This window comes from Ruditapes philippinarum, unplaced genomic scaffold (genome assembly GCF_026571515.1).
Source record: "Ruditapes philippinarum isolate M1 unplaced genomic scaffold, ASM2657151v2 ctg3111_1_1_1_1, whole genome shotgun sequence".
Lineage (NCBI taxonomy): Eukaryota > Metazoa > Mollusca > Bivalvia > Venerida > Veneridae > Ruditapes > Ruditapes philippinarum.
The window spans coordinates 226,084-248,512 of NW_026860451.1; the positions used below are offsets into that span (position 1 = coordinate 226,084).

The window sequence follows — 22,429 nt, forward strand, 5'->3', positions numbered from 1 at the left end:
GTCAATGTATTGCGGACACAATGTAATCACAAATTTTCAATGTATAGAATACAATTGAAAATTGATCCAAGCTTATTTATTCGAGTATAGAATACACCGAATATATATGTAAAAGTAGCTTTTAAAAAATAAATTCCACTAATTTACTTATTCGAGTATAGAATACACCGAATATTAATTAAAAAGTTACTTTAAAAAATTTAATCGACTTATATGAGACAGGTTCTTTAAATCAAATGTATTTACTGAATACTTGAGACAGCTCCTTTAAATAATATAGACTTTACTTTGACACAGCTGCTTTAATTTATTTTACTTCACATTCAAGAATTAAATCAAAAATTTATGTGAAATTCTGTAAAATATTTCTGAAAAAATGTACAATAAATTAATTATCCGCAATTATTTCTGATATAGAATACAAGAAATAATTTATTTGGTGATCCTGGTACACTTGTAAACAACTGAAATAAAATATTCAAGGTAGATAACTTGTATACCTTTCACACTGTCTTTATGCTGTCACTGTCTCTAATATCTTCAAAGTCGTTTCTGAAAAGGGCTAAAGTAAATAAAAAGACAATACTGGGCGTGCTTTACTATGAATTTAGCGTGGAATTATTTATTTATGAAAAGCATACCATTCTGCAGTTTCCCAAACTTTATGTTGACCAAGTATTTTTTAAATAAAAGCTAGAAGCCACAAAATCAAAAAATACTAGTACATCAACCCTTTAGGCTATCGTCGAGTGGTTATTTCACAATGCCAACTGAATGTCAAAGTCAATTTTCCAATTTATGCAACGGTCCAGAATGTCGCGAAAATTGACTACAAATGAACGACGTTTATGACATGCAAAAGTCACTGCCCTGCTATCCAGTTTTAATCCTCGTCGCCAATGTTGTATTTCCTTAAATCATAGCCTAAAGAAGGGAAATCAGACCGGGAGCTTACCAAAGCTTGTTCTTGATGTTCACTCTTCGCCAGCCAACGCAGAACTCAATTCTCTCTATCCTAGAACTATCCGGGCACTTTCCAGTCCCGCGAAAACCGTCGCGCATGCGCATGCAGTCCGGTAGGTCTAGGACCACTAAATCATTTCCTGCATTCACAACACAAGTTTAATTTTGACAAAGGGAGACAACTTTAAATTTTATTTAGTCGCGAAATTGGCGATCTAATTCTTCTTCACTGATTGACGAAATAGATATCGATAGCGTAAGTTGTGTTTTACGGTTAAAAAGATTCCGTTTTTATGTTTGTCATATATCTTGTAGCATTCCTGTTAGTTAAATGTAGTGAATTAACATTTGTTCCTTTACCAGATTTTCGGATACAAGTTTATTTCGGATACACTCTAGTTTCATATCATTTTTACTGCTTAATATTTTCAGTATTTATTATTGGGATGTGTACTTATGTCAATTTCTCAGTCATTTATTCAACATTTTTACAATGTCATTATAATATTAAAAAAACAATAATAAGAAAGGAGGCAAAGCCTATGAACAGGGAAGTTTGTTCATTTTCTATTTTACATGTTTCATTTTAAAGTTGTCATTCAATATTTCTTGAGTCACTTCCATTTTCAATAGAACACCTGGACAATTAATCTTAAGCCGAAAAGTTGTTTCTTAATGGGTCCGAATACCCCACTGATTATCATTGAGTTACATTAAAAATGGCAGAGCTGAAGCCTGAACTAGAAATGACACTGAAAATTCCACTGATAGGTATAGCAATATATATATTTTTAAATGTTTTTATTTCATTTCCTTTGAAATACAGGCCTCGACAAATCCACTTGCCTGCTAGCGTTTGCAAGTGAAAGTTTAGGTCGGGCCAGAATTTTTTTTATCAGATTCATCCGACAGGGCGAGTAAGATTCTCCCAATCCAAATCCAAACTTTACCGAACTCTAAACATTTAAATTTAATATAAATGAAATTTTTTGTTAAGAAATGAAGAAAACTGCAGACCCCATTTCAATCTTAATACTTTCAAATGAAAACTGGAAATTGACCTTATGACTAGGTATAAAACTCTACCAAATGGATATGATGAATCAATGCCGTAACTACAGTAGCATTGGACAATGTTTTATATATATATACAGTACACATTGGGTAATGTTTTATTATTAGCCATGAGGTCAATATTTTAGCATAGCATAAATGAAATAAGTAGTCAGGTTATGTTGAAGATAATATATATATTAAAAGAATGAAAAGTTTTATAAACATTATTTAGCAATATGTAAATGAACAAAGCTAATTATACTGATATAGATGGGTAAATAGTTAATTTGAGTCTTATGTTTAATTCTTACAAATTTTATCCGTCAAAATGCAGGGCAAGTACATTTTATGAAGGGCTTGTAAATTTGAAGGGTCACTTGTCCTGCAGGACAAGTGACCCTAGAAAAATTCATAGAGGCCTGAAATATACACATGTAGTCTATAGTGGGGTATTAAGTGAAAGTGGGGGACCACTTTGCAGAAAGTTTGACTTCCTCGTATTAAATTCATGCCAGAAAGTAAGCGAATCTTCATATCCTTAAACATATTCTAATAGGAAAACCACTCTACTTAGCCAGGATTAAAAGTTTGAATATCAGGAACTAGACCTTCTGTAGGAAGAATGGTTTAAGGATTAATCATTATTATGCCTCAACTTAACTTCTGTGCTAATTTTTCTTTTGTGTTAAAAAATAGCCTTTTTCAGCCAATCACAAATATTGTTGTTGATATTAATAAAAAACTTTTTATTTTTAGGAGCAAAGATGAGTAATGTGGATGTAAAAGATATTTTGGAGTTGGATAGAGGTCCTGAGAAGGAATTTATCACGAAAGGTGCTCTTATGAACAGTGATAAAAAGGTAAAGTATATTCACATTCGTCTTCAAGTTTCATGTGTAATGAATGGAAAAATTGTCCATGAAGTCTTCTTACAATGTTTTAAACCCATAAAAAAGATTCCATGCATTATCTGAAATTTGCCCACAGACTAATTCAAAAACCAAAGCTATAAAAAAATGGGTTTTTTTTATGATTTTAATTATCTTAAAGTTAATACAAAAATCTTTTGTATAAAGACAATTATTTGGACCTGGAAAAAGTGGTCTTATTATCAAATTGGTCTTTATACCAACTCAGTTCACCTGTAGAATAATATCTTCGGTTATTTTTTTGCTCGTCATAGTCTAAAATTTGTAACAGGGATATGCCTCTGTTTTATTTTATAGAAAAAGCCAACACGAAAGTCTGATGTAACATTTAAGAGACCAGAGGGTATGCACAGGGAGCTATGGGGTCTACTGTGGACAGATAATAGGTAAGTTTATCGTTTTCTTTTATATTATGTTTTTTTTTTATTCTTTTAACCCTTAACTTGCTCAAAACCAAAATTTATAGGCCAAAGTTAACTGACTTCCATCTTGATATCCCCAAAATTGATAATGGACAGTTCCAAAATTTGAAGCTGGACATGTCCATTTAAGTGATAATGGACAGTTCCAAAATTTGAAGCTGGACAAGTCTAGAAATACTGCAGGTTAAGGGTTAAGCCCAAAACACAGAAATATGCCAGTTATTTTTTATGCTTCCCGAAAGGAGAGCATATAGTCGCCACCTTGTCCGTCTGTCCGTCCGTTGTCTTGTCCGGAGCATAACTTCAAAACCCTTTTAAACTTCATACAGTGGTAAAGGGCATTGAGGGGGAGTGCAGTGCACAAGAACCATAAATCTGTTTTGCCCGGTTTTTGAATTAAATTTGTATCTCCCCTTTTAGAAAAATCTTGTCCGGGACTTAACTCTAAAACTATAAGAGATATCGACATGAAACTTTGTAGTAAATAGATCTCAATGGGTAGATGTGCAGTGTACAAGAACCATAACTCTTTTTTGTGTAATTTTGGAGTTATTACCCTTTGTTAAAATACACTTTGAACTTTGTCCGGAACATACCTCTAAAACTATAGGAGATATCAACATGAAACATTGTAGGTAGATAGATCTCATTGAGTAGAAGTGCAGTGCAAAAGAACCATAACTCTGTTAAGCCTCATTTTTGAATTATCTCCCCTCTTAGAAAAATCTTGTCCAGGACATAGCTGTAAAACTATATAAGAGATATCAACAGGAAACTTTCTTGGTAGATAGATCTCATTGAGTAAAAGTGAGTACAAAAAAAAAACATAACTCTGTTTGGCCCAACTTTTTGAATTATCTCCCCTTATAAAAAATCTTGTCCGGGAAATTATTCTTAAATTACAAGAGATATCAACATGAAACTTTGTAGGTAGATAGAGCTCAATTGGTAGATGTGCAGTGCACAAGAACTTGAACTCTGCCTTGCGAAATTTTGTAGTTATTGCCCTTTGTAAAAATATTTTTACATTTTGAACTTTGTCCAGGACATAACACAATAACCATAAGAGGTATCAACAAGAAACTTTGTAGGTTGAAAGATCACATTGATTAGAAGTGCAGTGCAAAGAACAGTAACTCTGCCTTGCCATTATTTTGGAATTATTGCACTTTGAACTTTTTCCAGGGACATAACTCTAAAACTACAAGAGGTGTACTTTCCTGTGTCCAAAACCTATTCAGGAAGCATCACCCGGCTCAAACCGGGCTCTTGTTTTATGTATTCATTTACTATATACATATTCTTTCATGTCTACTACATGTATATGGAGACTTAATTACTATTTCAACATACAAATTTATGTATCCTGTTCAACCAGTTGAAATTAAGAAAGCCTGTCAACATTTGTATATATTTGAAAGTCATGCATAATACATTGACTGTTCCGAATTACATATACATGTATATCACTGTGTATATCCAGTTGCGCAGGAATGTGCAAATAATACCGGAATTTTGCAAAAGTAACTTCAAAACCAGCACCTTTGAAAATATATAAACCAATATTTTTATGCCCCCGCCATATAATGGCAGGGGCATATAGTGTTACCCTGTTCCGTCATTCCGTCATTCCGTCATTCCGTCCTTCCGTCCTTCCGTCATCATCAGTTTCCGTTCATTATCTTAATAACCCTTGCACATATTGAACTCAAATTTGACATATGGATATGTCATGAGAAAATACAGGTCAAGTTCGAAATTGGTCATGGTTTGATGATTTTTGGCAGAGTTATGCCCCTTTTACATTGAAAATAATATGAAATTTTCAGTTTCCGTTCATTATCTGACCCAAACGGTTCAAAACATTCAATTCAAAATTGACATATGGATATGTCATGAGAAAATACAGGTCAAGTTCAAAATTGGTCATGGTTCGATGATTTTTGGCAGAGTTATGCCCCTTTTACTTTGAAAATAATATGAAATTTTCAGTTTCCGTTCATTATCTCCCCAACGGTACAACACATCCAACTCAAACTTGAGATATTGATATGTCATGAGAAAATACAGGTCAAGTTCAAATTTGGTCATGGTTCGATGATTTTTGGCAGAGTTATGCCCCTTTTACTTTGAAAATAATATGAAATTTTCAGTTTCCATTCATTAACTCCCTAATGGTACAACACATTCAACTCAAACTTGACATATGGATATGTCAAAGGAATGCGCAGGTCAAGTTCAAATTTGGTCATGGTTCAATGATTTTTGGCAGAGTTATGCCCCTTTCACTTTAAAAATGATATGAAATTTTCAGTTTCCGTTCATTATCTCCCCAATCGTACAACACATTTAGCTCAAACTTGACATATCGATACGTCAAAGGAATGCGCAGGCCAAGTTCAAATTTGGTCATGGTTCGATGATTTTTGGCAGAGTTATGCCCCTTTTACTTTGAAAATAATATGAAATTTTCAGTTTCTGTTTATTATCTCCCCAACAGTATTAAACATTCAACTCAAATTTGACATATTGATACGTCAAAGGAATGCGCAGGTCAATTTCAAATTTGGTCATGGTTCGATGATTTTTGGCAGAGTTATGCCCCTTTCACTTTGAAAATAATATGAAATTTTCAGTTTCCGTTTATTATCTCCCCAAAAGTATTACACATTCAACTCAAATTTGACATATGGATATGTTTTTGAAATGCGCAGGCCAAGTTCGAATTTGGTCATGGTTCAATGATTTATGGCAGAGTAATGCCCCTTTCACTTTGAAAAAATATGAAATTTACAGTTTTTGTTCATTATCTACCTACATTATCTAACAGTGTTACATATTCAACTCAAATTTGACATATGGATATGTCAAAGGAAAGCGCAGGTCAAGTTTGAATTTGGTCATGGTTCGATGATTTTTTGGCAGAGTTGTGTCCCTTTCACTTTGAAAATAATATAGATACATCTTAGGAATAAGCAGTTTAAGTTTGATTTTAATCGTCGTTCAATGATTTTTGACAAACTTATCTTTCCTGAATGTTGGAAAAATTTTGAACTTTCAGTTTCAGCACTCATACTTTTGTGGAAATGTATATAGCCATTATGGCTACAAATATGCAATATGCTATTTTTAAAAGGTTAAGACTGAATAATTTCAGTGCCTTGAACATTGTATAAAAATGGTTAAGACTGAATAATTTCAGTGCCTTGAACATTGTATAAAAATGGTTTGTGTTAACATTGAAAAGTTTAAAGGGCTTTGAACTTAGAATGAAAAAAATAATTTGTGCAAACAAATTTGGAACTAAATATTATAACATTTGAAATTTTGGCTGCATGCGGGGGCATCCGTGGCATGATGACACATTTCTAGTTTTATTATAATTCAAATTAAAATAAATGAATTAGAGCGTACAGTTGTTGAGACATTATATTTTAAATTTCTATGAAAGTATTTATTTTAAGCCGTCAGATTAGCTCACTAGGTAGAGCGTTGGACTGTGAATCGGGTGACCCAGGTTCGATTCCGAGACATCGCAGGTCACTTTTGTTGTGATTGATCATGAAATCCTTTCTACGGTCATTCGCACTGTACCTCTGCTCTGGTATGCACAGAAGTTTCAGTTTTGTGCGAAAGTGAAGGCCACTAGTACTGGTAAACTGCTTGACAGCCTGCACAGGAACAATGCGGTGGTTGAACTGTGCTCTGGTGAATTCAATGTGGCTTACTGTCATAATCAAGATTGAAAACTACCAACACCACCACCAGTATTTATTTTTCATGGTTATTTGTGAGAATGAAGACCTGGTTAACATATTGAATGCAAATCTTGTGTTTCGTGGATTTCTTAAAGTATAAAAATGTATGTATTGCATTATCGTTTTTCGATATCCGGTGAATCGGAGACATCTGCCAATCTGCTTGTGACATATTACGCTTAAATTAGCACATAAAATGTGACTGAGACAATTTGTTGGAGGTAATGCCGAATTATTGAATGATGCATCAAAGCAACACAGGTCACCTCATAAAGGTACCTGAACTATTTTATCTGCTTCCTTCTTGTATAATATGACAACAGTAGTTTGGCAAATGTGTAAAGTTTAAACCAAATAAAAAGAAAATAAAGTTGAAAATGCATTTTTGTACTTAATAATTTCATCAAAACACGAAAATCCATTTCAAAACGTTAGTCAAGTTTTCATTCTCACAATTGATCTTAAAAAGTAAACATATTTCGGGAAACATTTGTAATGCTAGTTAAAGTATAATGTCATAACAACTGACTGCATTTATGAGTTTCTTTGAATATGATATACAGTAAAATACTTTGGTCCGTTTACTGACCGTTACTAGTTTTGGTCATAATTGCACAGTTCTGCATTACTGGATATACACAGTGTATATACCTCTAAATGTGCCTTACTTGAAAATATGTGTCACACTATTGGATTGAATGTCATCATCATCATCATCTTCAGTAATCGCCTCACTCTTCATAGAGCATAATCGCAATGAAACTAAAACTATGTACATGCACAGCAATTGGGTTCCTCTTTACAGTTAAAAGTAGTCTATTCACATCTTCTTAAAATCTGGTAAAAAAACTGGCAATGTGTCTAGTTGGTAGTAGTGTGTTTCATCAGCGCCGAATTGAACCCCTCTAAGGTTAGTTGCTCAACAACTTGTATGGGTAGGCGATTCCAGAGGATGATGGTGGCCGGGAAGAAGTTTATGTGTCATGTGTATTAATTAATGTACATGCATTCATGTACTTGTACCAGATGTTTGTACTCATGCAGCTTTTAAAAGTTCTTTATAAAATATTAGACAGCATAATTATGCTTAGTACCTTCCACATTACATTAAAGTATTGGTGTAGCAAGGAAATTTTATTATATTTCATCTTCTTTTTGTGTCGCCTTGAAAAGGAGACATAAAGGGGTTACTTTTGTTGTCGGCGTCTTGTCGGCGACCCCTAAAGCTTGTCCGGAGCATAACTCAGTCACTTTAAGTCTGATTGACTTCAAACTTGGTATGCAAGCTTCTTTCAATAACCCGAAGTGCAGTGCACAAGGACTGGTACTCTGCACTTCTTAATTTTTGAGTTATTGCCCTTTGTTAATTTTCATACTTTAATTTTGTCCGGGCCATTTCTCTTCAACTATGAAAGCTATGGACTTGAAACTTCATAGGATGATAGATCTCATTAGGAAGAAGTGCAGTGCACAAGAACCAGTACTCTGCATTTCTTATTTTTGAGTTATTTCCCTTTGTTAATTTTCATACTTTTTTTTGTCCCGGCCATTTCTCCTAAAGTGTAAAAGCTATGATATTTAAACTTCATAGGATGATAGATCTCATTAAGAAGAAGTGCAGTGCACAAGAACCGGTACTCTGCATTTCTTATTTTTTGAGTTATTGCCCTTTGTTAATTTTCATACTTTTTTTTTGTCCGGGCCATTTCTCCTAAAGTATAAAAGCTATGGACTTGAAACTTCATAGGATGATAGATCTCATTCCGAAGAAGTGCAGTGCACAAGAACTGGTACTCTGCACTTCTTAAATTTTTGGTTTTTGCCCTTTGTTAATTAATGCCCTTTGTTAATTTTCATACTTTATTTTTGTCCGGGCCATTTCTCCTAAAGTATAAAAGCTTTAGACTTGAAACTTCATAGGATGATGGATCTCATTAAGAAAAAGTGCAGTGTACAAGAACCGGTACTCTGGTTAAGATAAGAAGTGCAGTACATAGAAACTGTTGCTCTGCACTTATTATATTTTGAGTAATGGCCCTTTGTTAATTTTCATACTTTGTCCCGGTCATTTCTCCTCAAGTATGAAAGCTATGGACATGAAACTTCATAGGATGATAGATCTCATTAAGAAAAAGTGCAGTGTACAAGAACCGGTACTCTGCACTTCTTATTTGTGAGTTTTTACCCTTTATTAATTTTCATACTTTATTTTTGTCCAGGCTATTTCTCATAACTTATAAAAGATATGGACTTGAAACTTCATAGAATGATAGATCTTATTGATAAGATAAGAAGTGCAGTACATAGAAACTGTTGCTCTGCACTTATTATATTTTGAGTTATTGACCTTTGTTAGTTTTTATATTTCATTTTTTTCCTGGCCATTTCTCCTAAACTATTTTGTTCACAAGGCGACACATCCAACTCGCGGAGTTCTAGTTTAGTTTTTAATTTTTTTAAACTTATTTGACATAATCTATTTATTGTGAGGGTTGTTGAGGCAAAGACTTCAAACTACTTGGCCCTTATACTGCTGTGGGTTTGAATCGTGTCAGGGAGTTTGAATTCTTTCAAGTTAGGAAGCTATGTGACTTGAAAAAATTATTTATTGTGAGGTTAATTCCAGATTGTTTTGAGTGCCTTCTTTCTAAAACTGCAATGAAATAGCTATTCTGTATTACTCATGCTACAATACATGTATCTTTCTACTTGTTATGGAAAACATTTTAAATCCTTATATGTTTCCATTTGTTTGTCATATTCTCATTAAAACAAGATTATCAGAAATATTACACTAAATGTACCCATACCAATTCTCTTCTCTCAGAGCTGGATTCAAAATTGTTGTCACTTTAATGTAGATAAAGACAGAGTTACAACAGTTTTGCATCCAGGCCTGAATTTGTATCATATTGCATGAATTATTTTTCTAAATGTCATACATGAGATGTCTGTTCATTTAAAGGTTCCCATGCAACAAGTAAGTAAAAGCCCTTGAGTGCATTCTTTATATAGTTCCATGTTATCATTTTTGTTGAGTACTTCGCAACCACCTGTTCATGTTTTATTGCTTTTCTGACAGTTACGGATATAATTTTGAAGAATGCATTTACGTTACAAAGCTTTGAAATCAGTGAATGAAATTGCAAAACCGTCCTAATACGAGAAGGTTCAAGGACATGGCTTTCAGTGTTGTAAAGAATGACATTAAAGATTAACTTTGTATAGTTGAAATTGGTATATACATTTATTAATTGTTGTTATATATTGAAATGTATTTGTATATTAAGTCTATCCCTTACTAATAGCATGCAACCAGAAATCGTCCCCTTATGTTGTATGGTGAAAATTTTATTTTTTTTTGCGAAAAATTAGTGACGCATGCTTGTAAAATGTCAGGTAACATTTAGCTGTTGAAGGTGCTTATAGAATCGAAAGAAACAATGTTACTATTATATACCTGTTCACAATTTGCTGTGTTTACTTTAAATATTACTCACACAGAAAGAAAATGTGTTTAAGAAGAAGCATTTGTTTTATTTATGTTCAGTTGTGAAACAAGCTCTTGCAACTTAATTTCATTTTTACTTTTATGCTAATTGTTTTCGAATCTGTCTCCTGGAGCTAACCAGTACTAGTGTCATGTGAGGAAACACGGTTGTGTCCCAAGTAATGCTCAAATACAGGACCCCTAGATTGAGGGACAGGCACATTAACCACTAAGTCATTGCTCGAATGTATAGAAGATATTTAACAGGGCTTGTACCAAAAAGAAACAAAACAAACTTGAAAGTAAAATTTAAGGTCAATAGACATTTATTTTTCTGTTATTATGGTATAAATTTCTAGCCATGGTTAACCAGTGTTATTTCTCTGTTGTAATGGTATAAATTTCTAGCCATGGTTAACCAGTGTTATTTTTCTGTTATTATGGTATAAATTTCTAGCTATGGTTAACCAGTGTTATTTTTCTGTTGTAATTGTTTAAATTTCTAGCCGTGGTTAACCTGTGTTATTTTTCAGTTATAATAGTATAATTTTTAGCCAAGTTCAACCAGTGTTATATAGAATAAAATATTCTACACATCACTTGTGACATGATTGCTTTGCTCTTTCATAGAGATGCCCCACCCTTAATACCAACGGACACAAATCAGGGCTATAAACAAATGAAGGCTAAGATTGGAAGTAGTAGGGTTAGACCCTGGAAATGGATGCCGTTTACAAACCCAGCTAGGAAAGATGGAGCCATTTTCCATCACTGGAGGAGAGTGGCTGATGAAGGGAAAGATTATCCATTTGCAAGATTTAATAAGGTATGTTGACTGCCAGTTTACCGTATTATTTGTTGTTTATGTGCAGGGCCCTCAGGTCAATTTTGGGGAAGTTGGTCGCTACCCACAGCAGGGGAAATTTCAATTTTGCTTGTCGAAAACAGCATAACTTTTCAATTTTTGTGTGGAAAATTTTAGATGTTTAAAGGGGGAATTTTTACCTCCGCCAGGGAAAAAAATAATACTATTTTAGTGGAGGACTGAAGCTGAATATTGGCCGCAGATTTGGTAGATCAAGGGCCCTGATGTATGATACTGTTACAGTTTTTCGTGTATTCAAAACTACGCCAGGAGTCAAATAGAATTGAATGTCTAATTATTATACTTTGAAAGGTTAAATTCTGATGAAGGTCGTTTTTTTACCAAAGCCGATTGATATATAAACTACCTTCAACCCGCTCATGTGTTCTTGACTTGACTACTTTCAATCCTTGTGTACAAAATAACAGTTAATGCAATAAAAAACTTGTTTATTCCACGGAATAACATTTAATTCAAATTGCATTTTATACTACAAAATAATACAATTAATACAATAAAAAAAACCTGTTTAAGCTTAGAAATAACATTTTATTCTAATGCATTTTTATTCTACAAAATGATAAAATACCGGTATTATTCTACTTAATGCAATTAAATGTTTGTTTAAATTTCAGCAACCAGAAGTGCCTGTATACTCCGACCTTGAGTATCAGCAGCATCTCCATGACGATAACTGGACCCGACAGGAGACCGATCATCTGTTTGACCTGTGTAAGAGGTTCGCGCTGAGGTTTGTGGTAATGAATGACCGCTGGGACAGGGAGAAATATGCTGACCGAAGTGTTGAAGATCTGAAAGAAAGATATTATAATATATGTAACAAACTAGTTAAGGTAGGTGCTTGATAGAATCAGATTTATATTTATAGTAATTGGTAAAAAGAAAGTTGGAAACACAATGATTGAAATTACTGAGAATTTATTCTTTAAATCGTTTTGTTTTTCATCTCACTGGTGTATTTCAATAGATAGGATATTATTTGTTTTTATGCAAATCATATTGTAAATGCATGCTGTTATCAGATTTATTGGATATTTTACAGCTCCAGTTTTATTTGTTCATCAGAATAATCTCCCTTTCCCTTTCTCCTACCAAAAGATAACAACAAAAATGAACACAAAAGACAAGAAACAGAAACTATTTATCAAAGAAGCAAATAATTTCAAAATTACAAGTTTTTGTGATTTTAGAAATGGTATTGTGATCTTTCAGTTATTGCGTTGATTTTTTAACAAATGTATTTGATATTGTAGACATACATTTTTACATATATATTGTATCAGGTACGAGCCCCACACGGAACAGAACCAAAGATCCGAGCTTTTGATGCTGAACATGAGAGAAAACGAAAATCACAGCTTATTAAATTGTTTAACAGAACAACAGAACAAGTAAGATAATAAATAAACATAAATCATTGCTTTTAATGCAAAAAGGTTTTAACTCACATGGCATAAAGGAGATACATGTATCATTTGACCGCATGCTCCCTTCTCAGTTCTAATAATAGATAGCAAAGCTGTGGTAGAATTTCTTGTATTTTTAAACTTGACCTTGTAGATCAATGTTATATAGGATTTAAGGTAAAGATTCAAGTTTTGTTGAGCCCGTTGATGCATTTTTGCCATTTTTTATTCACAGTGAAATCTCTATTATTTTCTTTACAAACTTGCTCCATCAGAATGTTTGTTTGAAGACTTTACGAGAAAACATGCAGTTAATTAAATTTATTTGAATTTGATAGATTGAAGAAGAAGATAAGCTGATAGAAGAACTAAAGAAGATTGAGTTAAGAAAGAAAGAGAGAGAAAAGAAAACACAAGATCTACAGAAGTTGATCACGGCCGCTGACAGTAATATTGATAGCCGTAAAGCAGACAAGAAGAAAACAAATAAAAAATTCCAGCAACAACAAAAGATTAAAGATACTACAGCAGTATGTATATATAGCAGTCTTTGTTGCTAAACGATGGGGGCCTCCTAGGCTGAATGCTTAAGTGCCTTGATTTTTAATCACCTGCCCCTATCTATGTTAGGTTTGAATCCCACTAGGGACTTTGAATTCTTTCATCCGAGTAAGCTATCCAGCTAGCCTACAGAAGGTTTGTGGTTTTACTTAGGTGCCTGCTCATGACTTGAACAATACACAAAAGGGCACCTGAGGTCTTCCTCCTCCAGTAAAACGTGAAAAGTCTCCATATGACCTTGACAGTGTTTGTGTAACAAAAATAAAACAACCAAAAAAGAACTTGGCTTCTTTGTCCCTCTATCATTCAAAGATTTTTTTTTCTCATAATGCCTTTATTTATATACTGAATATCTAAAATCCATGTTTTGATACCTTTATGAACGTCTACCACTGATTACAATTAGAGGTCCATAGAGACAAGGTCATTTACCACAGTACTTCATGTCATTTTGATTTACTTTTATCTTAAATATTCAGTAGACATGAACATCTACCCTTAGGAATGTTTTTATTATACCCCCAGAAAAAAGTGAGCTTATTTTAATACGGTCATTGTCACACGTAAAATTTGATTTTTCTACTCTTCCTAATAGTTTAGTAATGTTATCATCAGTTATAAACCATCCATCATTTTCACTGATATTATTTTTCGGGGGTCAAAAATGGTGTTGTTTACTTTCAGCAAACACCAGAAACAACAGGAATAAAGTTCCCAGACTTTAAACAGCCGGGAGTTTATGTCAGGAGTCAAAAGGTATAGTAAAACCCACTTGTTTTTCACATATGCATATATATGTACATTGAATATGTATGGGATAAACATTGGATTAACCTAGATGCAGCAAAGAATATGGGTAAACCATTTACTATACAACCTCTTGAGAGCAACACCCTTTGGCAGAGAAAACATTTAGTTGTTGAGGGTGGTTGTTGAGGGTTGAATATGAAATCCCAGTTTTTGGTGGGAAAAATAAACTGCTGTTGAAAAGAGGTAATTGCTCTATAGAGAACCACTCAGCAGAGGTTACAATCATGTGTAGATATGCAATTAATTAGCCGTAATACTTGTCAATATTGTCTTTATATTTAAATATCTTTTGCCAATGTTATCATTATATCCGAAGCATTTACCAGAAGTTTGATATTTATATTTTAATGATAATTCTTGAAGTACTTAATTGACAATTCATATGTGAAGCAATACAGCTCATTTATGGAAGATCAGTGGTTCTACTCACTTGTTCCCTCCACTAGGTAAGTTGGTAACTGGCAGTATGACATAAACTGTGTTGGTGATAATTGTTTGAATTGCCCTCTGAATGGTTTACTAGGAACACTCTCATTGTTTTAAATGTCTGAGACTGTTATAATTATTTCCAGATGAAATTGCCTGCATCAATAGGACAAAAGAAAACAAAAGCCATAGAACAAGTTTTGGAAGAGCTTGGAATAGGTATGTGAAATATGTATCGATTTCATGAGAGCATATTAAACAAACTGACAGTTATACATGCCACAAATTAAAGCCTATATACTAACAAAGCTTACCTCTGATTTGTGAAATTTAAGACAATAAAATGGTTAATGTCAAATTACATTCAATATTTTAAAGTTATACGTGCACGTCTCCAGGTGAGTAAACATTTTGACATAAAATATGGAATATTTGAGGATTTTTAATACTATGATGTCGCCGGCCTACTCAATGGGTAATGATAACGAAAGCACTGGGTTGGTTCGACAGATTCTATTATATTTACATGGTAAATACGCTCCTGTAATGACATACATAAACAATAATAAGACATGGAAAATACAAACAATTAACAATACAAATTCAGATCAATTGAAATACAATACACAATTACATATAAGGCATTAAATACAAACGTTGTAGATATATCAATAAATAACTACAAAAAGGATGATAATAGTTTTTAAAGCATAAATGGCTGTTTACATTTGTTTTCAAAATATGGCGGATATCGATTACTCGATAGTGATTGGTTATTGATTTGTTATTGATAGAGAGGAGGTTAATCGAAATAAATACAGTAAAGAACGAAAGTATAAGGAGGTCTGACTACACTTACTATAAGCTACCACTACATTATAAACTATCTACTTTAGTTTGGTGTTCAAATTGTACTTTATTATTATGTAATTATGAATGTTTTATATTATAGTTATTAGTGAATGATTGATATTAATGTAGATACGTGTATATAATCATGTAGATAAGGTACTTTTATAAATAGTGTATGTTTAGTTAGTGTAAGTGTGTATATATCATTTAATTACATGTATAATGCATTTATCAGATATATCAACCCTATGACAATGACTTCTTTAAATCACTTTATTTGTTCATATGACTTTGGAAACTTAAAGTGGATTGGTCTACCACGGTCACATTTTCCATAAGTATTTCAGTATATCATTTGGATATTCGTATAAAATGTTTCTTTTAAAGAAAATTTTTATAGAGTTCTAATTAATTTAGTATGAATAATTAATTATACATGCATGATGAAAAATAATGTTTTGTTCTAGAACAATTTATTATCTGCTATATAAAGATATGAAATATCGGATAAGGTATATCATATATCACACACCAACAACATTCATATACATGTATAAATCTTTTTCCTGGTTTGTTGTCATGTATAATACTAAAATACTTTCAACATAATTATTTATGGTATTACATACCTTACATTGTTCTCTTTTAACTTTTTAACAGAAAATACAGTCTGAATGCATGTTGTTTTAAGATTAACTGGAACTCTAAACATCATACATTCATTATTTCAGAATACAATCCAATGCCCACAGATGAAATTACTACACATTTCAACGAGTTACGGCAAGACATTGTGTTACTGTATGAACTAAAACTTGCTCTCGCTACTTGTGATTACGAGCTAGAAACTTTGAAACATCAGTATGAAACTATAAATCCTGGAAAGGTAATATTGACTTTTATGTTGTTATTAGTTTTATATGACCATATATAAACTGTTATTAACTTATTCTGCAAATTATCATTTATACAAAATAGAGAAAAGCAGAATTACAAAAGAATGTCCTAAACAACAAAATTGAAAATGTTGCAGGCTTGGTTTGATTGAGCCAAAGTCAATTAACTTGTCCAAAAGTCCTTATAGATATTTACAATATTGCACAGTTACTTTCTGTTATTCCCCTTTGCTTAGTAGGGAGGGCATCAGATGTGTAATCACAGGTGTCACTGATTTGAGCCTTGCGTGAGGTGAAATTGATACTGAGCATTCAGTTGTTATTTGTCTCTCACGGCTGAATCTGTTTCAGAAATCATGTGGGACTAAAAATGTGTTGCAGAGATATAAGTAATAATTGGTTTGTTTTCCAAAAAATTCGGCCAGGTGGGCTCACCTGATATAAGACCAAGAATGTGTTAAAATCAGCGTAAAAACTAAACTATCAAACAATTAAAATGACTCGTGACTTTGCAGCAGCTATGTAAATGGATATGTATAGGTAATATAAACATGATTGTCCAATGAAGACCATTGTTACAAATGTGTGTCAATGTTCATTGTTGCAAACATCCAAATGATTAGCAAAAGTTCTAAGTAAGAACAGTCTTTTTAATTAATTTACTCTTGTAAATGCATAATTTACTGCTGGCTACCTTTACCCACCTATAATAAAAAGAAAAAATGCTTAAATATCACTTTGAAACTCTTTATTCTGGCTACTCCCAAATTACAAGGGGCAATTCAAAAAAAATTACAGAAAGCATTGAGCGGTATAGAAAAATGTGAAATTGACTTTTCAAAATTTTAAATATAAAGAATAATTTTGCAGACTCCAGATGTACCTTTACCAGAAAATCCTGACCCGTTGTTAGAGATAGGACAAAGTGAAGATGACCAAAGTAAAGACTCTATTGACGTTGTTGGAAGTTTAACACCAAATGTAAGTCATATATATGTATACAAAAATGCTTCGGAAAAGCAATAGTTTTTTCCTGGTCACATTTTTTGTTCTTTAAGTTCACAAAGTACTGAATATATCTTTGATTGCTTTTGTTATTGCTGTTTTAGCAATTTTCTGTTAGTTTTTTCTTGAAGTATTTAGTTTCTTTTTGGCTGGAAGTATTCAGTTTCTCTATAATTCTATGAATCACAAAGAATTTATAATGTGCACTAATCCAGCTTCCTGCTGTGGCCAACTTGATAAGGTTGCTGACTCAAAGCCGCTTGCTTCTCACCCCTGTTCATTTGAATCCCAACACTTTGAATTCTATCCTGATAGATATACAGTACAGAAGATTGTTGGTTTTACTCACATGCCCACTCATGCCTGAAATAATGCTTTTGTGGTCTTTCTTCACCACTTATCTTTACCAGTTATCTTCACCACTTATCATCACATCTTATCGTCACCAGTTATCATTATAAACTTAATGTTCAAATTTAAAGATTGAAAGGCCATACAACTTATGCAGTGTTGGTGTGACTAACAATATTTTTGCTTCCCATTACAGAGAAAAAGGAAAGCAGCACTGGAATCTACAACTGCACATCTATTAAAGAAGATGAAAAACAAAGTATGATTGAACATCAACAGAATAAAACATGTGCTGTTGTGACGTGACTATAATTGATCAAAACATGCATGCAAAAGAAGCTTAAAAATTGCCCATATATTAAGGAAAGATAATGAAGATGGAATGCAATTGATGACAATTCATCAACAGACAAAAACACAAGCAAATATTATTGATCAATTTGTGGACTAAATACCTAAGATGAATGCGTAAAAAGAATAATAAAGCTTTGAACTTTCACATCTAAAGGATAAAACAAGTGCAATTTGTGAGTACATATATTGACCAATGTATTGAGTGTATACGTCAGTGGGTTGTGATGAAAATGAAAAGCTTTGATATGCAACAGGATCAACATGGGGACTGATATAAATGGAACAAAGTGGAGATAAACATTTTCAAAACATTACTGGAATATGTATGTGGAAAAATAATGCTGAAGTTAACAGCTTTGATATACATAATGGAAGTAAATGTTTAAGTACAGAAGCGACAAATCACATTATTTTGAAATATGAATTGGTTCATGAAAGATTGACATTTTTTTCTGAACAATAAGAAGTTTTTATTCATTTGGACATTAATTGTGTTGATGGATATTGCAACAAGTTAGTGTATTTTTTAACTTGAAAGATAGAATTTAAGTTTTAGGTCTTGAAAGAGTTTTATTGTACTGGAGTGGAAGGTTGGACAACATGAAGTATAGACAAACCCAGTCTATATATAACATGTATTACTTGATTTCATTCCATTTTGCTTAATAAGAGTTCAAGCAGCTTGACTTGAAAGTGTTATGTCTTTACTCAGGTGATCTTTTTTGAGGGGGGGGGGGGGGGGGGGTTGGCGTTTAAATGAAAAGCACATTTGTTAAGCTTAACAGCATATAAGTTAGAGATATTGTTTTATGATTTAGACATGAATATACTAAAAGCAGGTTACCTTAGTCTTAGATGGTAACATACAAATCATTGCTTATTGTTGTACTGTAAATGATATGGATCTTTTAGAGAATTTAAAGACTTAAGCTGAGCTGCAGAAATACAAGCAATTACCTGCTGGGGCCCAAACTGATTAGCTGTCACCAGTATAGAGCCAAGCTAGCTAGAACATTTCATAATGTCTGAGACTCCGTGTATATTTTAGTAGCATAGTAGCGCCATTTTTGTACAGAATTTTCTTTAAATTTAAATACTTTGAACTAATTATAAGTCGGGTGAATTAAAAGAACAGGGGACAATGAATTGTCTTTAATTTTGAATGCTCTGAAGAAATTCTAAGCAATGCGAGTTATAAATGTAGGGAATAAACATCTTAATAAAAAAACTATGTTGTTTATATTACACAAAAAGACTTAGTTTCATTTTGAAGGACAGTGTTTTAACCTGATTTGATTTGGTAGATCAATCTGAAACTGAGCAATGAACAGGAAGGAGTCCAGTCAGACAGTAAGGTGTTGTGTTGTTGTTGTTTTTGGTTTTATTTATACTGGGCGCCGGTTTCCCATATGTCCCAGACTAGTCGGCCTCTATTACGATTGCTGGTAACGTAGAGCCTGCAACGGAGGACTTATTCGCCTGCAACGTCGTCGATGTCGTAGAGCCGCGACGGAGGTCTTTTCATGCTGTCGATCGTCGTAGACCTTCTCTAGAACCCAATTCCTCGCTTCATGAACAATAGAGGAAAGGCACCTCTTCCGGGAGCAGCAGCTCTCTTTAGGGCCACACCCTTCGTCGTTGGTTAGGTCACACCAGCTAAGTGACCTAACTAGGTCACCCATCTGGTGTGACCTATGCCTTCCGAGCGACGTGCACGCCACGAAGGGAAGTCGGAAGAAGTGTGTGTAGACTCGCCAGTTTTTATACTAGTGATGTAAGCAAGTGTGTGCGTTCTTGTTATGAAGGAGTTATGTCTCTGGAAACGTTGAAAACTTCTATTTTCATTGAATGCAATATTTTATGCTGAATAAAAATTGAATGAAAAGACATGGTTAGTTTCTTTGGTAATCTGATAAAGATTAGCTTCTGTTTAAAACATAACCAATACTAAGCTATAGGTGTAAGAAATGAGCTGAAGTCAGTTGTTTCTTTCTAAGAATGGGCATTTAAAGGTTAAGATTATGATGATAGTATTTTTGAAAGTACTTCATGAGGAATATAATGGAATCTTATGGGTTGAGTGCCAAAATCCTTATGCACTAGTCAGTTGAACTACGGCTATAATTATAGTCGTGGTTGAACCATTAACACCCATACTGTGCAATAGCGGAAACTATTCAAATCCTTTGGTTTATACAGAATTTATTTTAGTTCGATTGTGTAGGAAGCTATATGCTTATAGACACACTTTCAAATCCGATCCTGGAACCAACCAGTACTGAGCAATGAGTGTAAAGTTTCTTCTGGGACATAAGATAAGTCTTATGTCCCAGGTTTCTTGCTCAAGGAAACAACGACTTGCCCCTGACGGGAGTTGAACCCATGCGGCTAGCGATCACGAGATTACTAGTCCGACGCGTTAACCATTCGGCCATGTCGCCACATATTATTCAAATCCTTTGTAAAGGCCTGGTAGGGACAGTCGGAAAGTAAAAATGCCCGCTTAATGCCTGGGAAAGCCTTTACACGATTTAAATTTTTTCTGCTAATATAGAGAAAAATAAGCCCAACTGCAATTTTGATCTAGCAGGTACTCCCTTTCCCCGTTATCCCCCACACTGCGCCAGATGTGGGATGCTGGTATCACAATTCATGACTGGCATTTAAGCACGTCCTAACTTTCAAAAATCGCTTTTATATGGTACAATAGAGAAAGTCACAGATGCGTATACAACGTTATCATCATTTCACAAAATAAGCCTGCTTTCAAATTATATAACCGTTTCAGTTTTCCAAAAATACTGATACTGGCGTAAAGCACTCTTTGAAGTGCACTGATAGTCAATACGACTCAATAGTGTCAAGGTGTTGTTCAGCGTAATTTATATCTAGCATAATTATAATAGACGCTTTTATAATTTCAATTAAATTTGTATGGCATTTTTATTGCAACATTATACATTGTATTATAGTTTGGGAACCTTTCTGTTGAAAATGTGCCAGAGTTAAATCGTATATACATGCACAGTGCGTTAACTGGAGTACAGGTAATTGTTAACCGCACTCCAGAGCATGCCAATTGATTGTCTCATTTTTGCTGGGGTTTACTTATTGTGACGACAGAGAATGGGAAAGCGATAGCAATATCATATTCAGATGTTCGTTCATTGGTTACTTTTTTCTGGGATTTCATATTGTGACAACAGGGAACGTGTCTTTATGTTTGACTATGATACAAAAGAGAAAGAACATCAAAACACTCGGCAATCTGATTAATACTCGGGGGGGGGGGGGGCTACGCCCCCTCGTACAATTCAGAGACGCTTTTTCCGGTAATTTATAACCGCCCTAAACCATTATCGAGTACTTGGTCAACTATCCACCAATTGCCATAAAATATAAATTGCCGTTTAGTACTTTTAGTGCTGAAAATTGATTTTTCCTTCTGTCGGTGATAGGGGGCGTGACAGACGTTGTACTTTCCAACTTTTCTAAAAAGATTTAATTAAAATGAGCTTACAGTTTTCACATTATTTTTTGTTTCATTGTTCCCGAAGGATCTACCCTTTTCTAGAATAACACGTTTGTCACAGTATATTTAATGATGTAATGTTAACATGCGTGATCGTAGTGTTTATCATGTATATGAATCTAATTTACATAAAATAATACATGTATATTGTGCTGAATACTTCTTGGGCAAGGAGTAAAAAAATCATTTTTGACATTTGATTTAGTACAATATCATTATGTGGGCGATTTAACCTTTCGTTTATCAACAATGTTTAATGCTAGGTGAATTATTTTGTCCCTATTAAAGAAAGTTTTTTTGTATATACGTACTATGTCCCAGTATTTGACCATATTACGCTTCTCTGACACAGCCGAAAGTCCGTCTGATGAATAAAAATAAAGCCAAAGTTTGCAGTCAATATACTTGTACGCAATTTGATTCTATTTCACCTTTATTGTCAAAATATTTTCTATAACAATATAAATATAGAGGTAGAATGTCGATTTTTGATATGATATTTGTAAATTTCCAATACAATTACATCTATTATATCTCTATTACATGTATAGGTGACGGAGAAATGTGCGTTAGTTTTAAATTAAGGTTGGAATATAATTGTGTTATTGTTGATGAAATTGGACAATCCCTCATCCTTTGTTTACAATAATTATGTTTACTTTGCTCCAAAATTAAACCAAGGTATCATGATTAGGGCGGAATCATACCCGTTTTACAAAGTATTTGATTGGA

General features: G+C 33.4%; 1 protein-coding gene across 2 annotated transcripts; it reads left to right on the forward strand.

Moving 5' to 3' along the window:
* The first annotated feature begins 1,121 nt into the window (after positions 1-1,121).
* LOC132760116 (DNA methyltransferase 1-associated protein 1-like) lies at positions 1,122-20,050 on the forward strand. Of its 2 annotated transcripts, XM_060752012.1 has the most exons (13): positions 1,122-1,219; positions 2,776-2,879; positions 3,246-3,334; positions 10,094-10,108; positions 11,249-11,444; positions 12,119-12,337; positions 12,788-12,895; positions 13,249-13,440; positions 14,156-14,227; positions 14,854-14,926; positions 16,291-16,445; positions 17,326-17,436; positions 18,008-20,050. In XM_060752012.1, the coding sequence occupies exons 2-13, from the start codon at positions 2,784-2,786 to the stop codon at positions 18,074-18,076; spliced, it is 1,395 nt and encodes a 464-aa protein (XP_060607995.1). In that variant the 5' UTR covers positions 1,122-1,219; positions 2,776-2,783; the 3' UTR covers positions 18,077-20,050. The 2 variants fall into 2 exon arrangements, with proteins under 2 accessions (XP_060607995.1, XP_060607996.1); XM_060752013.1 differs by lacking the exon at positions 10,094-10,108.
* The last annotated feature ends 2,379 nt before the right edge of the window (positions 20,051-22,429 follow it).